The sequence below is a fragment of the Spermophilus citellus genome (genome assembly GCF_964194105.1).
Source record: "Spermophilus citellus genome assembly, chromosome: 5".
NCBI lineage: Eukaryota > Metazoa > Chordata > Mammalia > Rodentia > Sciuridae > Spermophilus > Spermophilus citellus.
In genome coordinates, this window is record NC_138186.1 from 49,711,717 (window position 1) to 49,732,221 (window position 20,505).

The 20,505-nt window shown below is 44.6% G+C and overlaps 2 protein-coding genes across 2 annotated transcripts; both read right to left on the bottom strand.

The window, feature by feature from the left end:
* Window positions 1-411: 411 nt before the first annotated feature.
* On the bottom strand, window positions 412-5,745 carry LOC308650515 (HLA class II histocompatibility antigen, DM beta chain). The gene is made up of 6 exons (XM_081296528.1): window positions 5,496-5,745; window positions 3,333-3,614; window positions 2,645-2,929; window positions 1,241-1,357; window positions 1,047-1,082; window positions 412-765 (listed from the first exon to the last, which is right to left on the bottom strand). The coding sequence occupies exons 1-6, from the start codon at window positions 5,548-5,550 to the stop codon at window positions 749-751; spliced, it is 792 nt and encodes a 263-aa protein (XP_081152654.1). The 5' UTR covers window positions 5,551-5,745; the 3' UTR covers window positions 412-748.
* Window positions 5,746-12,090: 6,345 nt separating this feature from the next.
* Window positions 12,091-15,811, bottom strand: LOC308649939 (HLA class II histocompatibility antigen, DM alpha chain). The gene is made up of 5 exons (XM_081295857.1): window positions 15,651-15,811; window positions 13,940-14,224; window positions 13,027-13,305; window positions 12,692-12,820; window positions 12,091-12,334 (listed from the first exon to the last, which is right to left on the bottom strand). The coding sequence occupies exons 1-5, from the start codon at window positions 15,736-15,738 to the stop codon at window positions 12,330-12,332; spliced, it is 786 nt and encodes a 261-aa protein (XP_081151983.1). The 5' UTR covers window positions 15,739-15,811; the 3' UTR covers window positions 12,091-12,329.
* Window positions 15,812-20,505: the final 4,694 nt, after the last annotated feature.

A 20,505-nucleotide genomic window follows, 5' to 3' on the forward strand; every position in this document is an offset into this window, starting at 1 on the left:
GAATCTTGAAGTTCTGAGGTCTGCTTGGGTCTGTGATGAGGATCAAATAAAATAATGCATGTAAAAGACCTGGCACACTGCTTGCCCAGATGCCAAACAATTGATGCTAATGTCACCCCAAGAGTTCAGTATATGCCAGGCATGTACTTAGCCATTTAGAAGTATTTATTTAATCCTTAAAAGACCCCTTATGGGGTGGATTGTTAGACACCCCCTCTTATTCTGTGACTCTATTCCATCACAGCTTAATTTCTTCTTATGAATTAAAAATTCAAAAATTGTCCCAGATTCTGTCGCGTCTAGCTGAAAAAACAAGGAGGCACCAGCTCTTTCACTTAATGAGAGAATCAGCCTCAGCCATATTTCTTCCCCCCAGACCTCTAGGAAAAACACACAGAAAAAAAATATATTTCCATCAGTTTATTTCTCAGAGATGACACCAGCAACTCAGTGACCTCTTTGACACAATGAGTCCCTCAGGAGGATCTTTAATCCCCTCCCTCCCCCAGATTATACTCACCCCAGAAATACAGCCTTAGATAATAATTTAATTACAGAATATTCCCAGGAATAACCTCCCTCAAGTTGCTAAGGTTTACATAGGGAGATTGGGAAATTCAAAAGAATTGGATGGAAAAAAATCTTAGGATCCAAAAGAATGTAGGGTAATTAAAGATGTTGGGGAGTGGGTATGGTAGCATCCTTAAGAGTTTGAATCTCCTCAGCATGGAAGTTTAGGATTCTGTCTCTACGAAATGTGCCGTCCTGCAGAAGAAATAGAAAAGAGATAATAATAAGCCAACTTGACCCCATCTTTTGTTTCTATAACCATCCCATGTCAGAGCCCTTAATATAATGGTATTCAAAATTCTAGGTCAATAACTCTAATATGAAGGAACCATCTTTAGCTCCTTCCCATGGACACTCCCCTTTCCTCATTCCTGCCCCTAATCCCAACCAAAACAGCTTAAATCATGCCATGAACCCAACACCAACCCCTCTCTAACCCTCATCCCCCACAGAGGGCACACAGATCAACAAATTACCTTCTGGATAATTGGATCCAGGGAGGGGAATGTAGCCTAGGAGAGGAAGACACTTGATTATACCAGTTTTTATGGATGAAAATATCTAGTATTATTCATAACAAACAGGTAAGAGTGGGAGAATCAACCACAAACAGAAAGTGAGCAGAGGCTGGGAGCAGGTGTAAGGATGGAAGGTCAAGGGGGTCACTCACTAGAGGAGGCAGAATTCCGCCAGCTGATGCAACCAAGAGAGAAGATGATGAGGCCCAGGCCCAGAGTCACCGCAGACACAGAAACCTTCACCGTCTGTACAGGGGACAGCCCAGGTGCTGCAAAAAGTAGAAACTTACTAGAACCAGTCTCTAATACTTACTGTCAGAGCAACATAATTTCTTGCAACCTCCATCTAGAAGGTTCACAGGTCTTTTTTCCAAGCCCCACGGATCTAGTTCCCACCAACCCAATCCCAAGGAGATGACTTTCCTCTTTCAAACCTGCCATCCTGTGGATCTCTACTCCTAGAGCAACCCTGGAGAACCTATGTCCCCAGAGTTGGCACCCTAGTTTCTACTTCCTCTCTAATATGCAGCTTATGTGTCTTCTACAGCCAGATTTCTCATGTATCCTTTTAGAGGTTTGCCTCCATTCCACTCCATAGTGCTCCCCCACCCCAATTCCTAGAGCTGGTCCTATTTTGAATCATATTCCAGTTGGATTATTTCCCCCATAAAATGCACCTTCCGTCCCCCAGCGAAACTCCTTGTGCACCAGGGAGACCTACCCCAGGAGAACTTGAGTGAACATGCAAGTTCCTCTCTCTTCCTGTTCCCCAGACCCTTCAACAGCTGCCCAGAAAGACAGAGCACTCCCACCAAGGGGAGGCCTGGTTTCCACAGCCAGTCTGGAATGCTGCTCTATGGTTCCTTTCCTCATAGTCACCTTTTCTCTTCCTCATTTCTACCTCTTTCCTCTCCCAAGAATCTCCAAATCTGGGTGCTACTTTTCTTCTTACCTTTAACAACTCCCAATCCTGGGATTGAAACAGTGGTCATTAACCTATTAGTCCCTAAGCATGCCCACCATATCTACCCTCCATGTCTTTACCACCTCATCACACTAGATAGGACAGCCTCGATTCATGGCTGCCCCACCAGGAGAGAGCCTCCTTTCCTCTTCTACCTTCATTAGTTCTTCAACTCCCATTCCTGACCTGAAAACAGAATAGTTGAAATCTAACCTGTCGCTTATGGTAGTGAATTCCAATGCTTGGTTCTGAATGTGTGGTTCCCAAATCTACATCCTCTTTCTAGGACAATCGTGTTCTCCTCCCACTGTCAGTACAAGACACAGCAATATCAACCACACCATGATAGCAACAATGACAATAACTAACTCTTTACACTCCTTTATCCCATTGCCCCATCTCTGGTCATAAACCCTCCATAAGTTTTTCCAGACTCGCTTCCAGTTTCTGGCATCCCCCTCTGATCCATATGAACCATGCGTCTCTCCACATCTCACACCCTTTGCCCAAATACTCATGTTTCTTTTTCAACCAACAACTTCCAATATCTCTCTTTTTTTTCTCTGATTCCTCCTGTCTACCATACACTTACTCCAATCCTGAAAGATTGGCCCAGGATTCCCAAAATGCTCCACCACACAAGTATAGATGTCCCCATAAGAAGGAGTTAGGGGTAAATGGGAAACGGTCTGGTACGTCCAGTCTCCATTGGGCTGGGAAGTCTTCTGAGCACTGTTGTTAGGGTTGATAAACTGCCCATTCTTCATCCACGTGATGGTCACCTCAGCTGGATAGAAACCCCACACATAGCAGGCCAGCATCACAGGCTCCCTTGTGTTAAAAGGAGTGGTTTGGGCTACTTGCACAGATGGTGGTCCTGCATAGAAGGAAAAACATGATCACAAAGGTGACATTCTGGCTTTCTCTCCAACCTGATTTCTTTCCCATTTCAACTCTTCATAGATTTTGCCAACCTACTTTCCATGCTCACCACCCCATAACGAGCCACTGCTTCAAGGGGAGGCATTACATTCACACCTGCTTCACTGCTTCTTCTCTTGCATTCCCTCATTGCCTTCATTCAATGCACTAATCTTTTTTACTCCAAGATCATGTTCAGTCACAATTGATAAATGCCAGGTCTGACCCATAAGCTCTCTTGGAAGTCACTGTAGCTTCTTTCCTGCTCCATTCTCAAACCCCTTGGCTGCTAAGGGATCTTCCCTACCCACCCCCCAACTGTGCTTCCCCATAGCCCCTCTGCACCCCTCTCTTCTTACGTGTTCTGTTGGTCAGTGATTTCCAGAAGGGCTGGGTGTGTGTGGCACAATCCTGCAGTCCGTTGCGCAAGCGCTGCAGCAAGTTATCGTTATGGTTGAGGTATTGTGAGATTTTTTGGGCCAATAGATACAGTGTTCCAAATTCACAAGGGGCTATTTTTCCCTCTTCTGGATTCCAGCAGGCCAAGAGGTCCTTGTTGAAGGAGATACAATATGTGAAGTCCTTTGGATTCCCGTCATCATCCAAGAGACAGGTGCTTTCCACATGGGCCACAAAGCCACCTAGAGGAGCCAGAGGAGGAGGGGTAGGTATGACATACTTAAAAATGTGTTCTCTGGACAGGCACAGTGGCACACACCTGTAATCCCAGCGGCTCGGGAGGCTAAGGCAGGAGGATCGAAAGTTCAAAGCCAGCCTCATCAAAAGCAAGGCACTAAGCAACTCAGTGAGACCCTGTCTCTAAATAAAATACAAAATGGGGTTGGGGATGTGGCTAAGTGGTTGAGCGCCCCTGAGTTCAATCTCCAGTACCAAAAAAAAAAAAAAAAAAAAAAAATGTGTTCTCTTTCCTGTTCCTGGCACAAAGTTCCTAAATGCTTGTGATTTCACGAGCAATGGTACAGGGCGTTAAAAGCATCTTTTGTTCCGATATTTGGTCTTTGACTAGTTCCTGATGCAGAGTTCCTTATCCCTTGAAATTTCCTAGCAGTGTCTTTTGTTTGAATGAGGTGACTCTTGGTGGACTCCGATGAGGGATGGACATTGGAAAGATCGAGCCCTGATTAGAAGCGTGGAACTTTTATCCCCATCTCCTATCATTCAGGAATGGGAGAAGGTAGTAGGCAATCAGTCATGCCTATGTGATGAAGTCTCATAAACCCCTATAAAATTCTGAGCCCACATGTCAGGTGGGAGGCACACCCTAACTCCATGGAGACATTTGGGGATCTGGCCTATGTACCTTTTCATCTGGTATCTCACCTCTACCCTTTAAACTAGTCTTTGTAATAAATCAACAATAGTAAGTTATTTTCCTAGGTTCTATGAGCCTGTCTAGTGAATTATCAAACTCAAGGAGGGGGTCATGGAAAATTTTGATTTGTAGCCAAGTTGGATGGAAGTTGTGGGCCTTCTAACCTGGGGTCCTTCTAGTTGTGAGTGACCTCTGAAGTGGGGGAAGTCTTGTGTGACTGAGCCCTTAGCCTGTGGGGACTATGTGTCACCATCAAATTGTATCCAGCAGGTCTAGGATAAATGGTTGGAGGGAGTAGGGGGGAACCTACCCAACTGGTCACAGAACACACAGATATAAACACACAGAAGAAAAAAACACACAGGTTTTCTTATATTCAGCTGGGAACCCAAACCTCAGTTATACCCAGTTAGTCTGGCAGAGATTTCCCATTTTGGAAAGCCTCTACTGACCATGCTTCCCTGCTGGAGTCTCTAAAAGCCCCGACTGAGGAGAATAGATGTAAAAGCAGAGAAGATTTTAGATCCAGTTTCCTCATCATGTGAGACTACTGGGATAGGAGCAGCCCATGATTATTTGCATGATTAAACGTTAAAAGTTACCCCAAACAGAGACCTTCAGTAAGGCAAATGATTGAAAGGGAGAAAAGGGGTGAAGAAAAAAAAAAGCCTTGTTCTGTGCTGGAAATATTATTAACTATTCATTGCATTCCTATTTATGAAGCACTTGCTGTGTGCCAGGCACAGTGCTAGGAGATGGAGATGCAGCCATTGTCCTGGCCAACTTTGCAGCAGGGGATAGACATTACACAACTAGCTACACCGCTTGGTTATTATTAAAATTGCTGCAAGTCTCAGGTACTAGGGAGCCTATGGCAGGAGGATCACAAATTTAATGCTAGCCTGGGAAACTTAGTGAGATCCTGTTTCAAAATAAAAAATAAAAAAGGGCTGGGGATGTAGCTCAGTGGTAGAGCACTTGCCTTGCATGCACAAGGCAGCCCTGGTTTCAATTCCCAGTACTGGAAAAAAAAAAAAAATGCTGCAAAAGTACAGTACAAAGAGCTATAGGAATAACAAAGTAGAGAGACCAACTAGTCCAGGTTGCCCAAACCCAATAACAAAACTGAACAGCCTTGCCCTAAAAGAGGAGCAGGGGATGAGAGGGTCCCAGGAAGGAAGATGCTTACCTGCTCCTGTGCAGCCCAGGCTGAGGCCCAGCAGCAGCGGCAGGAGTGTGGTCATGCTCTGGTAGACACAGGGGATTCCAGCCCCAGGACCAGCTCATACAGGGCCTTGGGTCCTTTTCTGTTCTGGAAGCACCAATCTGGGTAAATGATCTCCACACACTGAGCAGAATAGGATATTGATCCTCACTAGATGAGTGTTTGGGGGCTAGCCAGCCCCTAGATACTAAAACTGATCCTACCAACTCAGTCCCCTGTCCCAGAGTTGTCAGATTAACTCGGTAGGTGGGGACAAATGTAGAGACAAATTGCTGCTGAGTTCTCAGCCTAGCATCATCAGTTACCAGGTAAACCTTGTCCTGCCATAGGCTTAGACAGCTGGACTCCTGGAGACTCTCTCTCTCTCTCTCTCTCTCTCTCTCTCTCTCTCTCTCAAATTCCTGGACTTTCTTTCTAAATCTTTCGTGTGAAACAAAACTGTAGATGATTTCCCAAGGTCAGTGGAAGAAATAATCCCAACATTTCAAGGATACGTGTGGCCTGGACTTTCTCCTCTTAATACCCTCCTAAAGAACCCAGGGGCACTCGACCCCTGAGCCACATCCTCGGTCCTATTTTATATATTGAGACAGCATCTCACTGAGTTGCTTAGCGCCTCACTTTTGCTGAGGCTGGCTTTGAACTTGCAATACTCCTGTCTCGGCTTCTGGGATTATAGGCGTGTGCCACCATGCCCAGCCAGAGACTCATTCTTGTCCCTTAAAAGACAGTTACATGGGGAAATAAAACATAAACCCTTGATCTGTCTGTCACCCCTGTGGCAGAGGCAGAGCTGCTGAGAAGGAAGAAGGCGCAGAGAGAGTGCAGAGTGGACTGCTTTCAAAGCAAGACTGCAGAAGAAAGGAAGTAGTTCCACTTTTGAGACAGGGACAGGACAGGAAAGTCCCCCCACGGCCTCCTTGCTTCTCCCATTCTAGCCAGTCAAGCTTCATTTCTCCCTCACCTATAACAGCTGTCTTCTGGAGACAGGAAACTCTAACCTCCTATGCTCAGAGCCATCTCTGGGGTAGACCGCAGGGCAATTCCACTAAAGCCCTTGGGTGAATAGCTGACCCTGGGTCTAAAACTCACCTGTCTTCCCCCAAATTCTAAATTCCCTTGAGTGTCTCCCCCCATAGTCCCTTCAGTCCCAAGGCAGGTGCATGCATTATGAACACCACCAAAACAGTGAGAGGAAGCTTCCCAGCTAGTATTCCCCTGGAAAAGACAGATTTTATTTAGGTGCCAGGAATTGAATTTGGGGCCTTTCACGTGTTAAGCAAGCTCCCTTTTACTGAGCTATGTCCCCAGCCCGGAAAAGACAGATTTTAAATGGAAATTCACTCTTTACCCCATTGTGAACTATACAATTGATGAATTTTTTTCATCCTAAACTTAAAACCCTAAATTGACTTCCTTCTGCTCCCCAGCAGACTTCAGGGCTACCTGTTCTCACCTTAGTTTCTGAAAGCTGTTGGATTTAATAGCAGACTAAACAAAAGAGGGTCAGGAGGGAGTCCCCCAACACCACACTTACCTGCCCACTGCCAAAGTCCCTGAGCTCAAGAAAATCTGGTATTTATGAAGAAAAAGGAGGTGGGGGGAACGTACCAAAAATGAATTCCAAGATTAATGTCAGGAACAAAAGATTTATTTTGTGTAACTAATTAAGATTAACTGAAATTCTGCTCATATTTCCCAACTATACCCATGCTTTGTGCCCACTTTGATTATAGACTCTGACCCCTGTAAGGAACCATCAGGTGTGTTTAAGTAGGCAGAACCCAGGTGGTGGGTCCAGAATTTGTTGAATTTCAGCTTTGTAACAGATACTATTCTAGGTAGGTCTTTTAAATGCTATCTCATTTAATCTTAAAAGGCTTGTTAACTGTCTTCATTTAGTCTCTTTTCTTTCTTTTTTTAAAAATTTAATCTAGGGGCACCTAACCACTGAGCCACATCCCCAGCCCTTTTTATTTTTTATTTTGAGACAAGGTCCAGGATTTTACTAAGTTGCCTAGAACTTGCTAAGCTTCTGAATCTGGCCTCAAACTTGCAATCCTCCTACCTCAGCCTCCCAAGGAACTGGGATTACAGGCATGCAACACCACATCTGGCTCAACTGTCTTCATTTTATAGATTTGAAAACAATCCAGGGATTCACATCTAAGGTCTAGAGGATTTAACTCATTTTCTTCTAACACACACACACACACACACACACACACACACACACACACACACAGTGCCAAGCTTCATTCCCTCTTCAGCTATAAAAAGTGTGCTCACATACTTAAATACCTCCTGGAACTGGGATGGCCCAATAAGGGAAGTTAGTAAGAACTCGGTTGAGAAAAGGAGGAAGAGAAGGGCCACGATCCACACCCAATCTATCCAAGATTTGTCTTTCCTGTGCGCAGAGTTCCTTCTGCTTTTAAAACCACTCTCATCTACTTTCTGGTTTTCATTTTTTTCTCTTGTTGTTTTTCTCTTGTTTGTTTGGTACTGGGGATTGAAGCTGGGAACGCTCTACCTCTGTTCTACATCTCCAGACACCACCACCCCACCTTTTTTTTTGAGACAGGTCTCACTAACTTGCCCAATCTGGCCTAGAACCTGTGATCCCCTTGCTTCGGTCTCTTAAGTAGCTAGAATTACAGGCATGAGTCACCAGGTTCAGCCCACTTTCTCTTATGACAGTTTCAAAATTATGCAAATCCTGCCCCCCCCCCAAACTTCCTCTTCACATTCCTCCCCATCCTTTCCAAGTAGATAGTGAGCCTGAACTTGCAGGAGCCAGATCTTGGCATCCTTTTCAAAGTCTACAAAGCCTGTCCCTGGCAAAGGACTGCGTGCTATGCAGTCCCGTGCCATCAGGATGTGGCCATCACCTGTGGCAGTGAGGCTGAGCGGAGTTCCCTCCTGTGACTGGGTCTGGCTCTGACAGTCAAAGGAGATGTGAAACCTTTTGTGAAGCAGCAGCAGCAGGAAATGGTAGGAGGAGATTTCACTTCTCTATTCATGTGAACACTGAGAGATTTTTAGAATAAGGCTGGAGAAAAAATCACCCAGAGACCTGTGCTCAGTGAAGCAGTTTCTTCTTTCCTCTTCTCCCAACCACTATTTTTACAGATGTAGTTCTGTCTTCCCACTTCCAGCCAACTCAAAATGATATTTCAACTGTCCTGTCCATTGTTGCTTTTTTGATCATGATTTATGCAGCAATAGGAAGGAGTGGAACTCTAGGCAGATTCCCACACGTGTCCTTCTTTTAAGGCCACTATGCAAGACCCACGGGATGAGTCTTCTGCTTTCCTGCTGCCTCTTCCCCTAGCCTGGTACCATATTCCTGCAGTGAATGAACCCCAGTATTTATGTGCGAAGTGCAACGGGGAATGTCTGGTGGGAGATAGGGACACTGCCTTCATATCATCTTGCTTGAGGTCAGTTGGGGAGTGGGAACAAACACTTATAGAAAGAAGAATTGATGTGAAACCAAGAAAGGAATAAAGCCGGTGGACTTAAAAGGGGGAAAAGAAGTGGTTGTAGGCATGACGGGCAGGGAGTTCTCTAGATCCAGGGACACTGGAGGTGAGCCACTGGGCTGGATCCATGTGGGAGAGGAAGGTAGTTGGCACTGCAGTCCTGGCACATAGCCCCCAAACCTAATAGTGGCATGAGATGCTGGAGGGGGTCTACAAGGCACATGGTGGGCTGAAACAGAAACAAGCTACCATCATCACTGCAATTGCCTGTTGAAAGAAGTCATTTGTCTTTTCCTGAAAGTATGGCCATAACAATATGAAGCTCTTCTGGGCACTTCCTAAAACCACTCAGAGTACATTCTCAGGTTCCTCTTCTGGACAGATGGTTTTAACTTAAGCTTCCATTTTATAAACAAACCAAAAAAAAATCATTCAACCAGTCAATCATTTGCAATCTAAAACCAATAGCATGAGACCACAGGGTTTTGACTGCCAAAATTAGATAATTCTATTCAGGTAAAGAATTTTATGCAAAGTTAGTTGAAGAGCAGCAAACTGGAAGAAGGCATTAGAAATATCCATACCACCCAAGGTTATTACATACAATACACATATCCCCAAATGCATGACAAAAAGACAGAAAATGTCATTTTCAAATAGACAAAAGGTATCAATCAACGATTCACAGAGAAAGAACTCTATGGAAAGAAGACCAGCCTTGCTAGGAGTGAGAGAAAGGCAAATTAAAATAATGAGATACCACTCTACAACCACCATGTGGCCAACATTTGAAAGTCAAATATGTCAAGTGTTAATGAAGACAAAGGGAAATGAGAACTATCTTGCTGTGATAGTAAATCATTTCTGAGCTTTGAATTAGAGAAACTTCAAACTGGCTGAGTAAAAAAAAGTAACATTAGGAAACAAGGCCATATATATTTGAGAGTAAAAGTCTGGGTTGAGAGCTCTAAGATTGGGATGAGTTTCATAAAGATCAGTTAGGGCTGGAGGATTCACGAAGAGGTTGAAAGTGAGCTGGATCTCCAGTTGGTTAAGAGGGGAATGAGCTGAACAGAGTGAAGAAGGCATTGAGTGAGAGGAAAGAGCCTGGAGAAATGCTCTAAAGAAGGAACAGAGAGAAGGTTCATCCAAGAATGGGATTCCTGGGCTGGGGGTGTAGCTCAGTGGTAGAACGCTTGCCCAGCCCATGTGAAGCACCAGGATGGGATCCATGTTGGGCATAATGGGTAATATTTCTCTGATAGAAGAAGTGCACAAGATCAGAGAGGGTCTTAAATGCTTTTAGAGTATTTAAGTGACAATGTCATCAAATGTTTGATGAGAAAGCATCTAATCTAAGTCCATTATTTGACAGAGGAGGAATTTGAGACCCAGAGAGGGACAGTGACTTGTCTAAGATAAGACCGCACGGAAAAAGCAATTGTAAGCTTAGACTAGCAGGAAATTGCTGCAAACATTGGAAAATAGAACAGAAATTAGGAGGAACTAGACAAGGGTCTGATTCAGAGAGATAAAATGAGAATAAAAACATATAAAGAGGGGCTGGGGATGTGGCTCAAGCGGTAGCGCACTCGCCTGGCATGCGTGCGGCCCGGGTTCAATCCTCAGCACCACATACCAACAAAGATGTTGTGTCTGCTGAGAACTAAAAAATAATAAATATTAAAAAATTCTCTCTCTCTCTCTCTCTCTCTCTCTCTCTCTCTCTCCTCTTTCACTCTCTCTTTAAAAAAAACATATAAAGAAAGAATACAATACTGAAGGTAGATTCAAAGTGTTTCAGAAAAGAAAAAAAAAGTCAACAATGCTACTAAGCTCTGTGAAATTCAAGACAGTGATAATGCTAAGTCGCTGTTCTCCTTTTCTATATGCCAAACTCTATTCTCAGCATTCTACATATATTAACTTGTTTAAGATTCATAACAACCTATAAGCTGGACACAATTTTTACGATCATCCTTTTAGAGAAAATGACACCCAGGCAAGAGAGGTTAAGTGACTTGTCCAAGGTCACACCTCTAAAAATTGAGTCTTGATTGAATTCCCGGCAGTCTGGATCTGGAGTTCATACTTTTTAACCAGTTTGCATGCTGCTCTTAGAAACAAAATAGTTCAGGGGACATTCTAACTCCTGGAATGAATTGGATATTTTCCCCTCGATTAGACTCTGATACAATTCAAAGAACACAGACTCCCTTACCAAGACCAAAATAATTTCACTCTTCACCTTAATGCCATCCCATCCTCCAAAGCAACTTCCAGAATGGAGTGAGAAATAAAGGAAGTAAGAGATAAAGCACATGCAAAGCAATTTCCCACCAGTGATCATGTGCTGCCCATTCTTGCTATATGCCTTGGACAGTTCACTTAGGCTAAAGAACAGATGGTTGGGAAGAGCACATGAATTCTTTACCCTAGGCCACTCCAAACAGAATCAATCTGATGGAGTCAGAAGAACACTTGGGGTCTTCTCCTTCCCACTCCTGAGCTCCTATTTATCCAATTATGGTTGGGTTGGAGGGGGTTATGTATTCCTCAAGGAAGCCTGCACTAGACAGTCATTTTCACAAGTAGTAGAGTACAAAAATCCATGCAGCTTTCTCAACCATTTTGTGAGCAGATTATCAGAAAGTAGCTCTTATCCTTCAGGTATTTTGCACAAGCTGAGAGGAGTAAAAGCTGTCTTCATGTTGGGACCAGGGAAAAGGAATTCTCAGCAAAGGAGCCGAGGAGGGAGGGGTTTTTTCCCTGTTTCCCTCCCTAATGAGGGCAAGCTGTGTCCAGGCCAAGGCATGCCTAATTTGAAATGACAACCCACTCAAGTTGAGGTCTCCAGGAACAAACATCATGGGTTAAGAAAGACGCTACACTAGAGGGGGGGATGGGGTGGGGGGGCGCTCAGTGGCAGAGCAACTGCCCAGCATGCACGAGGCCAGGGTTTCATCCCCAGTACTACAAAAAAAAAAAAAAAAGAAAGAAAAGAAAGAAAGAAAGAAAGAAAGAAAGAAAGAAAGAAAGAAAGAGAAAAAGAAAGATGCTACACTGATAAAAATAATTTGAGATTTATTGCCTGAAGTAAGAAGGTGTCATTGTGACAGGCCACTCTGGGCTCCTCTGGATGCAAACTCAGGAACAGCAGAGGCTCCCGCTGAAAATCCTACATGCACACTCCCCCGGGGGAGTCCCAGGGACTTCTTTTCTGAAAAAAGATCTTGGGCAGGATGTGAGAAACCTGAGGATTCCCCTGCTTGAATGGCTGAAGGTGTTGGCATCAAACTCCGATCAAAAAGAATCAGTCTGAGGAGAGAGGGATGGAGGAAAGCCATTAGAAGGATCCCCCTTCTCCCCAAAGGCCTCCCTCTGCCCCCAGCACACCCTCCTCAGACTGGTCTCTCCTTCTTCCCAAATCATCTCCAAGCACCTTCCCTACAAGTCCCCATATCACTCCTCCCCGACTCAAAGCCATTCCCATGATGCATAACTGTATGACTGGGTCCCCAGCCAGGAGGATATGCCCCGGTGGTGCTGGACACAGGCCCCCACACCGAGGGGTCTGTCAATCACTGGACACCCTCCCCCATGCCACAGGATGATCCTGGCATGCCCACGCATGCACCACTCCATCTGGCTCACCCATCCCTCCAGATGACATACCACCTGAGCAAGGCTTCCGGAAATAGATGATGAGGACAGTGCCCACAATGATGCCCAGCACGCCCAGGACAAAGGCTATGCCACACAGCACATTCTCCAGGAAATCTGAAGGCAAGGCATTCTGGGGCACTGGAAAAGGAGAGGGACAGGTCAGCCTGGACACCTGGCTAGGGAGTCCTCTCCCCAGAGGAAGGACTTAGGTGGCTGGGATGATGAAAGAGAAACTCGGGCATGGGAGATCAGGGTTGGCTAGAGCAAGAGAAAGAAGGCCCCTCCAATGGGTCTACCCCTCTTTGCCCTCCAAGGACCAGTCTTGTGGTGGAAAGGGGTCTCACCCCAATAGGCAAATGTTGTGTGGCGGTCAATTTCGTGAGTCACGATGCAGGTGAAAAGGTCATAGGGTTCCGGTGTGAAGTTTAAATAAGAAAAGGCCTGGAAGGTGAGTCCATCCATAGCTGAGACAAAAGTGGGCCCAACTCCTTCCACAGGGACCGAATTATGCTGCCAGTTCACCGTCAACGTGGGCGGGAAGAGATTACTGATAAAGCAGACCAGCGTGTTGGGTTTGCCAAACTCCAGGGGCTTCATTGTGAACACCTCAGCAACAGGGAAACCTGGTGGGAGATCGGGGTGTTAGGGGGAAAAAGGACAAGATCAGATGGTACCCTGGTGTTTAGACAAGGCGAGGCACCTGGAGGGGAGGGGCAGGAGGAGTCAGTGGGTGGGGATTTGGGGCTAGAAAAAAGGGAGGGGCAGGGACTCTGAGGGAGACTTCCAGGCAAGAATACCAACTGGACCCAACAGCAGAGCCAGATCCAAGCCACCCTGCAAGCCTCTGCCCTGACTGTTGATGAGTGTTTTTTTTTTTAAACTTCTTTTCTAAATCTCACATTGATATCAATCAAACACTGTCTTCTCATTAAAATACAAGCACATCATCAGATCCTTTCAATCTCTCTTCCATCTTGCTGAGCCCAGTATCACAAGTGCTAATATTCAGTAGGCATCAACTGGTCCCTGTTGAAATCATCAAGTTTAATAAATGGCTTTGAATGCCTACTACATGCCAGGTACAATCTACCCACCACAGAGGGCAGGGTGCAGACTTTAACTTGCAGAAAAAGAAAGATCCTAGGGGAGAACTAGAAAACCTAAGAGATGGGAAGGGTGGGAGGGGAATAGCTCAGTGCATAGATTAATGAGGGTAAGAGTGCAGACCTCCAACCTCTGCCCCCCAAAAACCCTGACCTCTGGACACTGGGATTTTTCCTTCAAGTGCGGGGCCTATTTGCTCAATCATTGCTTCACAGAATCCTTTGTCAAATACAATGGCAGAGGCATCTCTCTGATCCTGAGCCCAGTCAGCAAATTCAGGGAGACGGGGCACCCGAGTATTCCGGGAAAAGTCGAAGGAGAAAAGCAGGTCTTCGTCGTAGGTCTCAGTGAGCCCTATGCTGGGACTCCCATCCTGGCAGAACACAGTGTGTCGGAATGTGTGGTTTTGCAGGTCATCCCGCCACAGTGGAGCAGGAGCTGCAAAGAGAGGGACAGGGCAAGTTTCAGGGAGGTGACAGCATCCTCCTTTACTTTTTTTTGTTGTTGTTTTGATGGGGTAGGGGAGCTGGTGTGGAGTACTGAGGATTGAACCCAGAGGTGCTCTTCCACTGAGCTACATCCCCAGACCTTTTTACTTTTTATTTTGAGACAGGGTCTCACCAAGTTACCCAGGATGATCTCAAACTTGCCCTTCTCCTGCCTCAACCTCCTGAGTGGCTGGAATTACAAGCGTGCACCACCACCCCTGGCACTTCCTCCCTTCTCAGGCCATGAGGCAGAGGTGTGGTGGAAGGCTCCTGTGCCTGTCACATAGTCTCCCTCGCCCAATTGGGGTAAAGAAAAAAGTTAAGGAATAGCTCCAAACCTTCCTCACCCATAAAAAGACAACTGTTTAAAGTTATAAAGTGCAGAAAGTTCTACTGCCTTAAGCGACTAATTGGGAGTCGGCCTACTGGTTGTGTGTTTATGTCACAGAAGCACCAGCCGAGAGGACAGGTGAAAACTGAAAGGCAGCCCACACAGTGCTCAACAAGCCATGCAGCCAGCACAGGGGTCATCCTCCCAAAGGGGATACCTTTGTGTAATTCCCAGAAGGCCACCCTCTGGACTCTAGAAAGCCATGGATAGCTTCTCTGTCTTAGAAGAGAAGGAGAAAGAATGGTCATGGCCTCCCTAAGTCATAATGACACTGTCCTAGCCTACCCCAGACACACATGCAAACTGAAATCCCAGCCTCCAGATTCTCTTCAATCATGTCATCAGCACCAAGTCTCTATGAAAATGTCTTTCTCACCTAAACCCTCCAGATCACACAATGACAGGATTTGGGGAAGTGACTCCCTGGCTGCAGGAAATAATCCCTTTTCTTTAAAACTCTAGGCTGAAACCCCCCAAGCCAGCAGGAAACCTTCTACCCCATGCCTAATACACAGACATTTATAGTGAGAGGGATCTTCCAGGTTATACTTCCATTCTGCCAGGTCCTTTACAGAGAAGAAACTAAGGAGCAATAAAGTTGAGAGACTTTTCCAGAATCACAAGGTGAGTTGACTGAGAGTCGAGTCGTATCCTGAGTGGAGGAATGGAAATAACTTTTGCTTTGCTCAAATCAGTTCTGCTAACTTTCCTACTGTGTGAACTTGCACAAGTTACTTAAATTCCCCGAGTCTCATTTTCTCATCGGTAAAGTGGATAAAATCATCTTTGCTTCAAGAGAGTGTCTTCAATGGAACACGTAAAACACCTGACACTGTTTACCATCCAAGTCCACAGTTGTTGCCATAAACTCATAAATCTTCCCACCACTTAAAAGCATGACTCTCTTCTTCCCATGCTCTTGGGGATGGGATTCCCCCAACTCTAACATCCTCAGGATGGAAGTAAAGGGGAGGCATTATCTTACCTGCAGGGGTGGCCCAGGAGGGGGGCAGCAGCCACAGAAGCCTTAGCAGCTGAAGCAGCGTAGCTCCCTGGCTCTGCTCATGATCCATATCTTCACGCCACACAGTAGGTAGTGCTACCCACAGGCAGACCCAGGTCTCCAACTCCCTCCCCCAGAGAGTAGTCTTAGATTATGTTTTGCCAGTTCATCTCCAATAGTTGCCCTTGTCATTTTGGCTAAACCAATCACAGAAGTGTAGGATTCAGCATCATGAGTCACTAGGGAGAGATCTAGGGCCAGCAACCTTCTGAAGACTTGGCTCTTTGACTAGGTCCAGTGTGGTGTGTCACTGGGCTGAGCCGCCAGCTGAGGAATGTCTGCCTCCTGGTGGAGCTCTCCTCATAGCCTCAGGCTGCTGGCTCTTCAGACCAGTGCCATCTTGTGGCAGAATGCTGCGGTGGGTGGCGCATCTTTGCTCAGCAAATTCCTCGTGTTCTTCAGACCCCGCCTCTTCCTCCCTTCCAACCCCTCTCCTTCTCAGAAAGATTATTCTCCTGCAGGCATTAGTTCTAATTCATTCTGTAGAAATACATTGAAAAAGTAATAAGTGCTAGGGATGAGGCCCAGTACTAGAAATGCAAAGATGATTATAGTAGTCCCCCCATATCAAAGGTAGCAGCACTTCCTGAGGTTTCAGTTTCCTGCAATCAACTCGGGTCCAAAAATATTAAATAGAAAATTCCAGAAATAAACAATAAGTTGTAAATTGTGCACTGTTCTGAGTAGCATGATGAAATCTTGTGCCCTCTGGCTCAGTTCTGCCTGGGACATGAATCATCTCTTTCTCCAGCGTATTCACACTGTATAGTCACATAGTAGCCATCTCAGTCATCAGATTGACTATCATTGTAATGGACCCAAAGCACAGAGTAGTTATGGCAGCAATTCAGATATACCAAAGGGCAAGAAGTACAAAAGCCAGAAAGTGTTTCCTCTAAGCGATAAGGTGAAAGTTCTCAGCTTTGTAAGGAAAGAAAAAAAAAGTGCTTGAGTATGGTACAGTAAGATACCATAAGATATAAGAGAGACTACCTTGGGCTGGGTTTGTAGCTCAGTGGTAGAGTACTCACCTAGCATGCCTGAAGCACAGGGTTCAATCCTCGGCACCACATAAACATGAAATAAAGGTATTGTGTCCACCTACAACTAAAAAAATGATTTCTTTTTAAAAAAGAGAGATTACCTTCACATAACATTTAATATAGTAATTAAAATAACTTTTAATATAATAATTATTCTATTTTACTATTGCCAATATTAATCTCTTACTGTACCTAATTTATGAATAAAATGTTATCATAGGTTGGTATGTATGCAAAAAACAGGTAAAGTAAAGGGGAGGCATTGTCCCCGAAGAGAGAGAGAAAGAATGGTCATGGCCTCTCTAAGTCATAATGACACCGTCCTAACCTACCCCAGACACACATGCAAACTGAAATCCCAGCCTCCAGATTCTCTTCAATCATGTCATCAGCACCAAGTCTCTATGAAAATGTCTTCCCCACCTAGACCCTCCAGATCACACAATGACAGGATTTGGGGAAGTGACTCCCTGGCTGCAGGAAATAATCCCTCTTCTTTGAAACTCTAGGCTCTCCTCCCAGCCAGCAGGAATTAGAGCTAATTAGAGCTAAGTATATATACTTATGTGTATGTGTATGTAAACATATATTTAAACATATAGAATATATAACATGTAATATATAGTGTAATATATTGTATGTAGTATATATTATATGTTTTAAAATATACATTTACACATACTCTGTGGCTTCAGGCATCTACTGGGGGTCTTGGAATGTATACCCCCGTAGCATTACAGTCTAGTGGGGTTTCTATGAATAATTACATAACAATGTAATTTAGTCAAAAAAGAATGTGCTGTGTATTCAGGAAGCAGTAACTTTCTGAGAATGGGAGAAAAGGAGGGACCCAATCAGTCAAGCTCCTAAGAGTCTCAAAGGAAAAACAATTTAAACAGCAGAACATGAGGGAGAGAAAAACATTCCAGAGCATGGGGTAGGCAGATGTGTGAAGATCAGAGGCGTTGGAGCTCCTTCCTTTGGAGACCCTTGTAATAGCTGATTTGGAAGTTGTAAAGATTACCTGTTTCTGGGGGGTCATCCCAATAAACTAGAAATTCAGCAAGAGCCAGATCACATAGACCTTGGCACACCACAAAGAAAGTCTGACTTACTTAACAGATGACAAAGATATTAAAACTGGGGAGTGACACAATTATTTTAGCAACTGTTATTTTAGAAACTGTTCTGATATTTCAAACAATGGACTGGAGGCTGGGAAGAAAAGAGGCAAAACTGCTAGTCAAGAGTCTAGAGTGTGCTGGGTGTGATGGCTACTCCCAGTGACTCAGGAGGCTGAGGCAGGAGGTTCGCAAGTTCAAAGCCAGCCTTAGCAACTTAGCGAGGCCCTAAGCAACTTAGCAAGACCCTGTCTCAAAATAAAATATAAGAAGGGCTAGGGTTGTGGCTCAGTGTTTAAGCACCCCTAGTCTCCCTGGATTCAATCCCTGGTACCAAAAACAAAACAAAACAAAAAGTCAAGATAAAAAGTTACATGCGCATATTAGTAGTATGGCAATAATTTAAGTGAGAGATAAGGAAGGTTGTGAATTAAGTCATAACCAGAGGAGATGGAGGGAATGGAACACTGAGATACTTAGGAGGTAGAACCTGAAGAGTTTGGTTACTGATTACAAGTGGAAGATGAAGCAATGGAGAAGGCAAGAATAATACTCAGGTTTCTCTCCCGGTGTCTGGGTGGGTGCTCAGTGATGGACTGAATTGAAGCAGAAGAGATGCCATGAGAGCAGGTTTAAAGACAAAGAGCTTGAACTTGATTTTGTGCATGTTGAATTTGGGATGCCACTGGAACAGCCAGCTGCCGCCCCCCCACCCCCCGCAGGATAAGTGAGGTGTATGGATCAGGATCCCAGGTGTGGGTGAAGAACCTGATTGTGGGAGTGGTGAGCACAAAAACTGAAGCAGAGGTCACTGATAAAATTAGCCAAGAAGAAGGAGAAAGAAAAAGAAGGATCAGTAGTCCCTTCTAATCCATAGGGGTAACATTCCAAGACCCCCCAGTGGATGCCTGAAACCACAGATAGTTCTGATCGATTTCTCTAAATAAATAAATATGTTTTTTCCCATACATACAAACCTAAAAAAGATTAACAGCTGAAGGCCAGTCTCAGCAACTTAGCAAGGCCCTAAGCAACTTGGCAAGACCCTGTCTTAAAATAAAAAATAAAAATGGACTGCGGATGTGGCTCAGTGGTTAAACACTCCTGGGTTTAATCCCTGGTACCAGAAAAAAAAATAAAAAAGATTAACAGCAGGAATAATAAAATAGAACTATTGGGCTGGGGATGTGGCTCAAGCAGTAGTGCACTCATCTGGCATACGTGCGGCCTGGGTTCGATCCTCAGCACCACATACCAACAAAGATGTTGTGTCCACCGAGAACTAAAAAATAAATTTTAAAATTCTCTCTAAAAAAATAAAATAAAATAGAACTTGTAACAACATATTAAAAGTTATATGAATGTAGTCTCTCTCAGTACCTTACTAAAAGAGAGGAAGTAAAACAAAGATGTAAATCTGCATAGGTCAAACACCAAATCTCATGCCATTTATTTTCCAGGATCCAGACAGGAGAACACATTCAGTCCATGTACTTTAGACAGAGAGAATTTAATATAGAGAATCGGCTTTAAAGATATTAAAAGGGAAAGAGTTACAAAAAGGAGAAAGAGGCTTGGCTGGAATCCACACCTACACCTGCTGCTGCCCAGTGAAAGACTGTCATAGTCAGATTCAATCTATTCAAGGCTAGAATCACTGAGGAGGTATTTCTCCTCGGGAGGCTGGAGTCCAGAATCACTCATTTTTCCTGTTGCTAAGTCTACCAGCAATTACCACAATTGACAACCCAGTTAAAGGCTGAAGCAGGAAGCTTCTGAGTTTTTCCTGCCTTCTGATCTCCCACCAGTGCCTCCCACTGGCAGAATATAACAGGAAGCCAGCTGACCAGGGAGGCTGGGAGACACACACCTGACTCCTGGTTCAGAACACAGTACAGGAGGGTGGGTGTGGCACTGAGACAGTGGAGCATAACCAGTAACCAGCACTGTGAGATCCACTAATGGGTAAGAATCTAGCGGCACCAGGTGCACACAGAAAGTTAGTGGAACAAGAAGGAAGCATATCAGAGAAATGAAGAGTGTTCTTCCATGAACAAGGGCAATGTCAGCAGAATGCTTCTCAGAAGTCAAGGTAGGGCTGAAAAGTTTCCTTAGATTTGGTGATTATGAGATGGTTGACATTTTTATGAGTGCAGTTTCAGTGCTGTAGTGGGAGTCAGCTCCAGATTGTGGTGGGCTGAGAAGTAAGTGGGAAGTGAGGAAGAAACTGTCAGTGTGTATGCCTCAAGTCTGATAGAGAAAGAGAGACAGAAGGGGTGGGGGAAGAGGCAATGGGAAGGATCTAATGTGGTAATTAAGTAATCTGAGAAATTAATCTATATAACTATGGTTCATCAGTATTTCTGAAAGTTTCCAAAGTCATATCCCATTTTAATAAATAAAAGTAGCAATAATAACCAAAAATATAAAGAAAAAAACAATCTCATGACCGCCTAGAGAATATGGAACAGCAATGTGTGTGTGTGTGTGTGTGTGTGTGTGTGTGTGTGTGTGTGTGTTGTCAGGCTGGTGGGGACAGGGTGTCAGGGTTTGGAGATCATTGTAACATTCCAAAGAACAAAAGATGGTTTTCCTCAATCTCCCAGCCTTTGA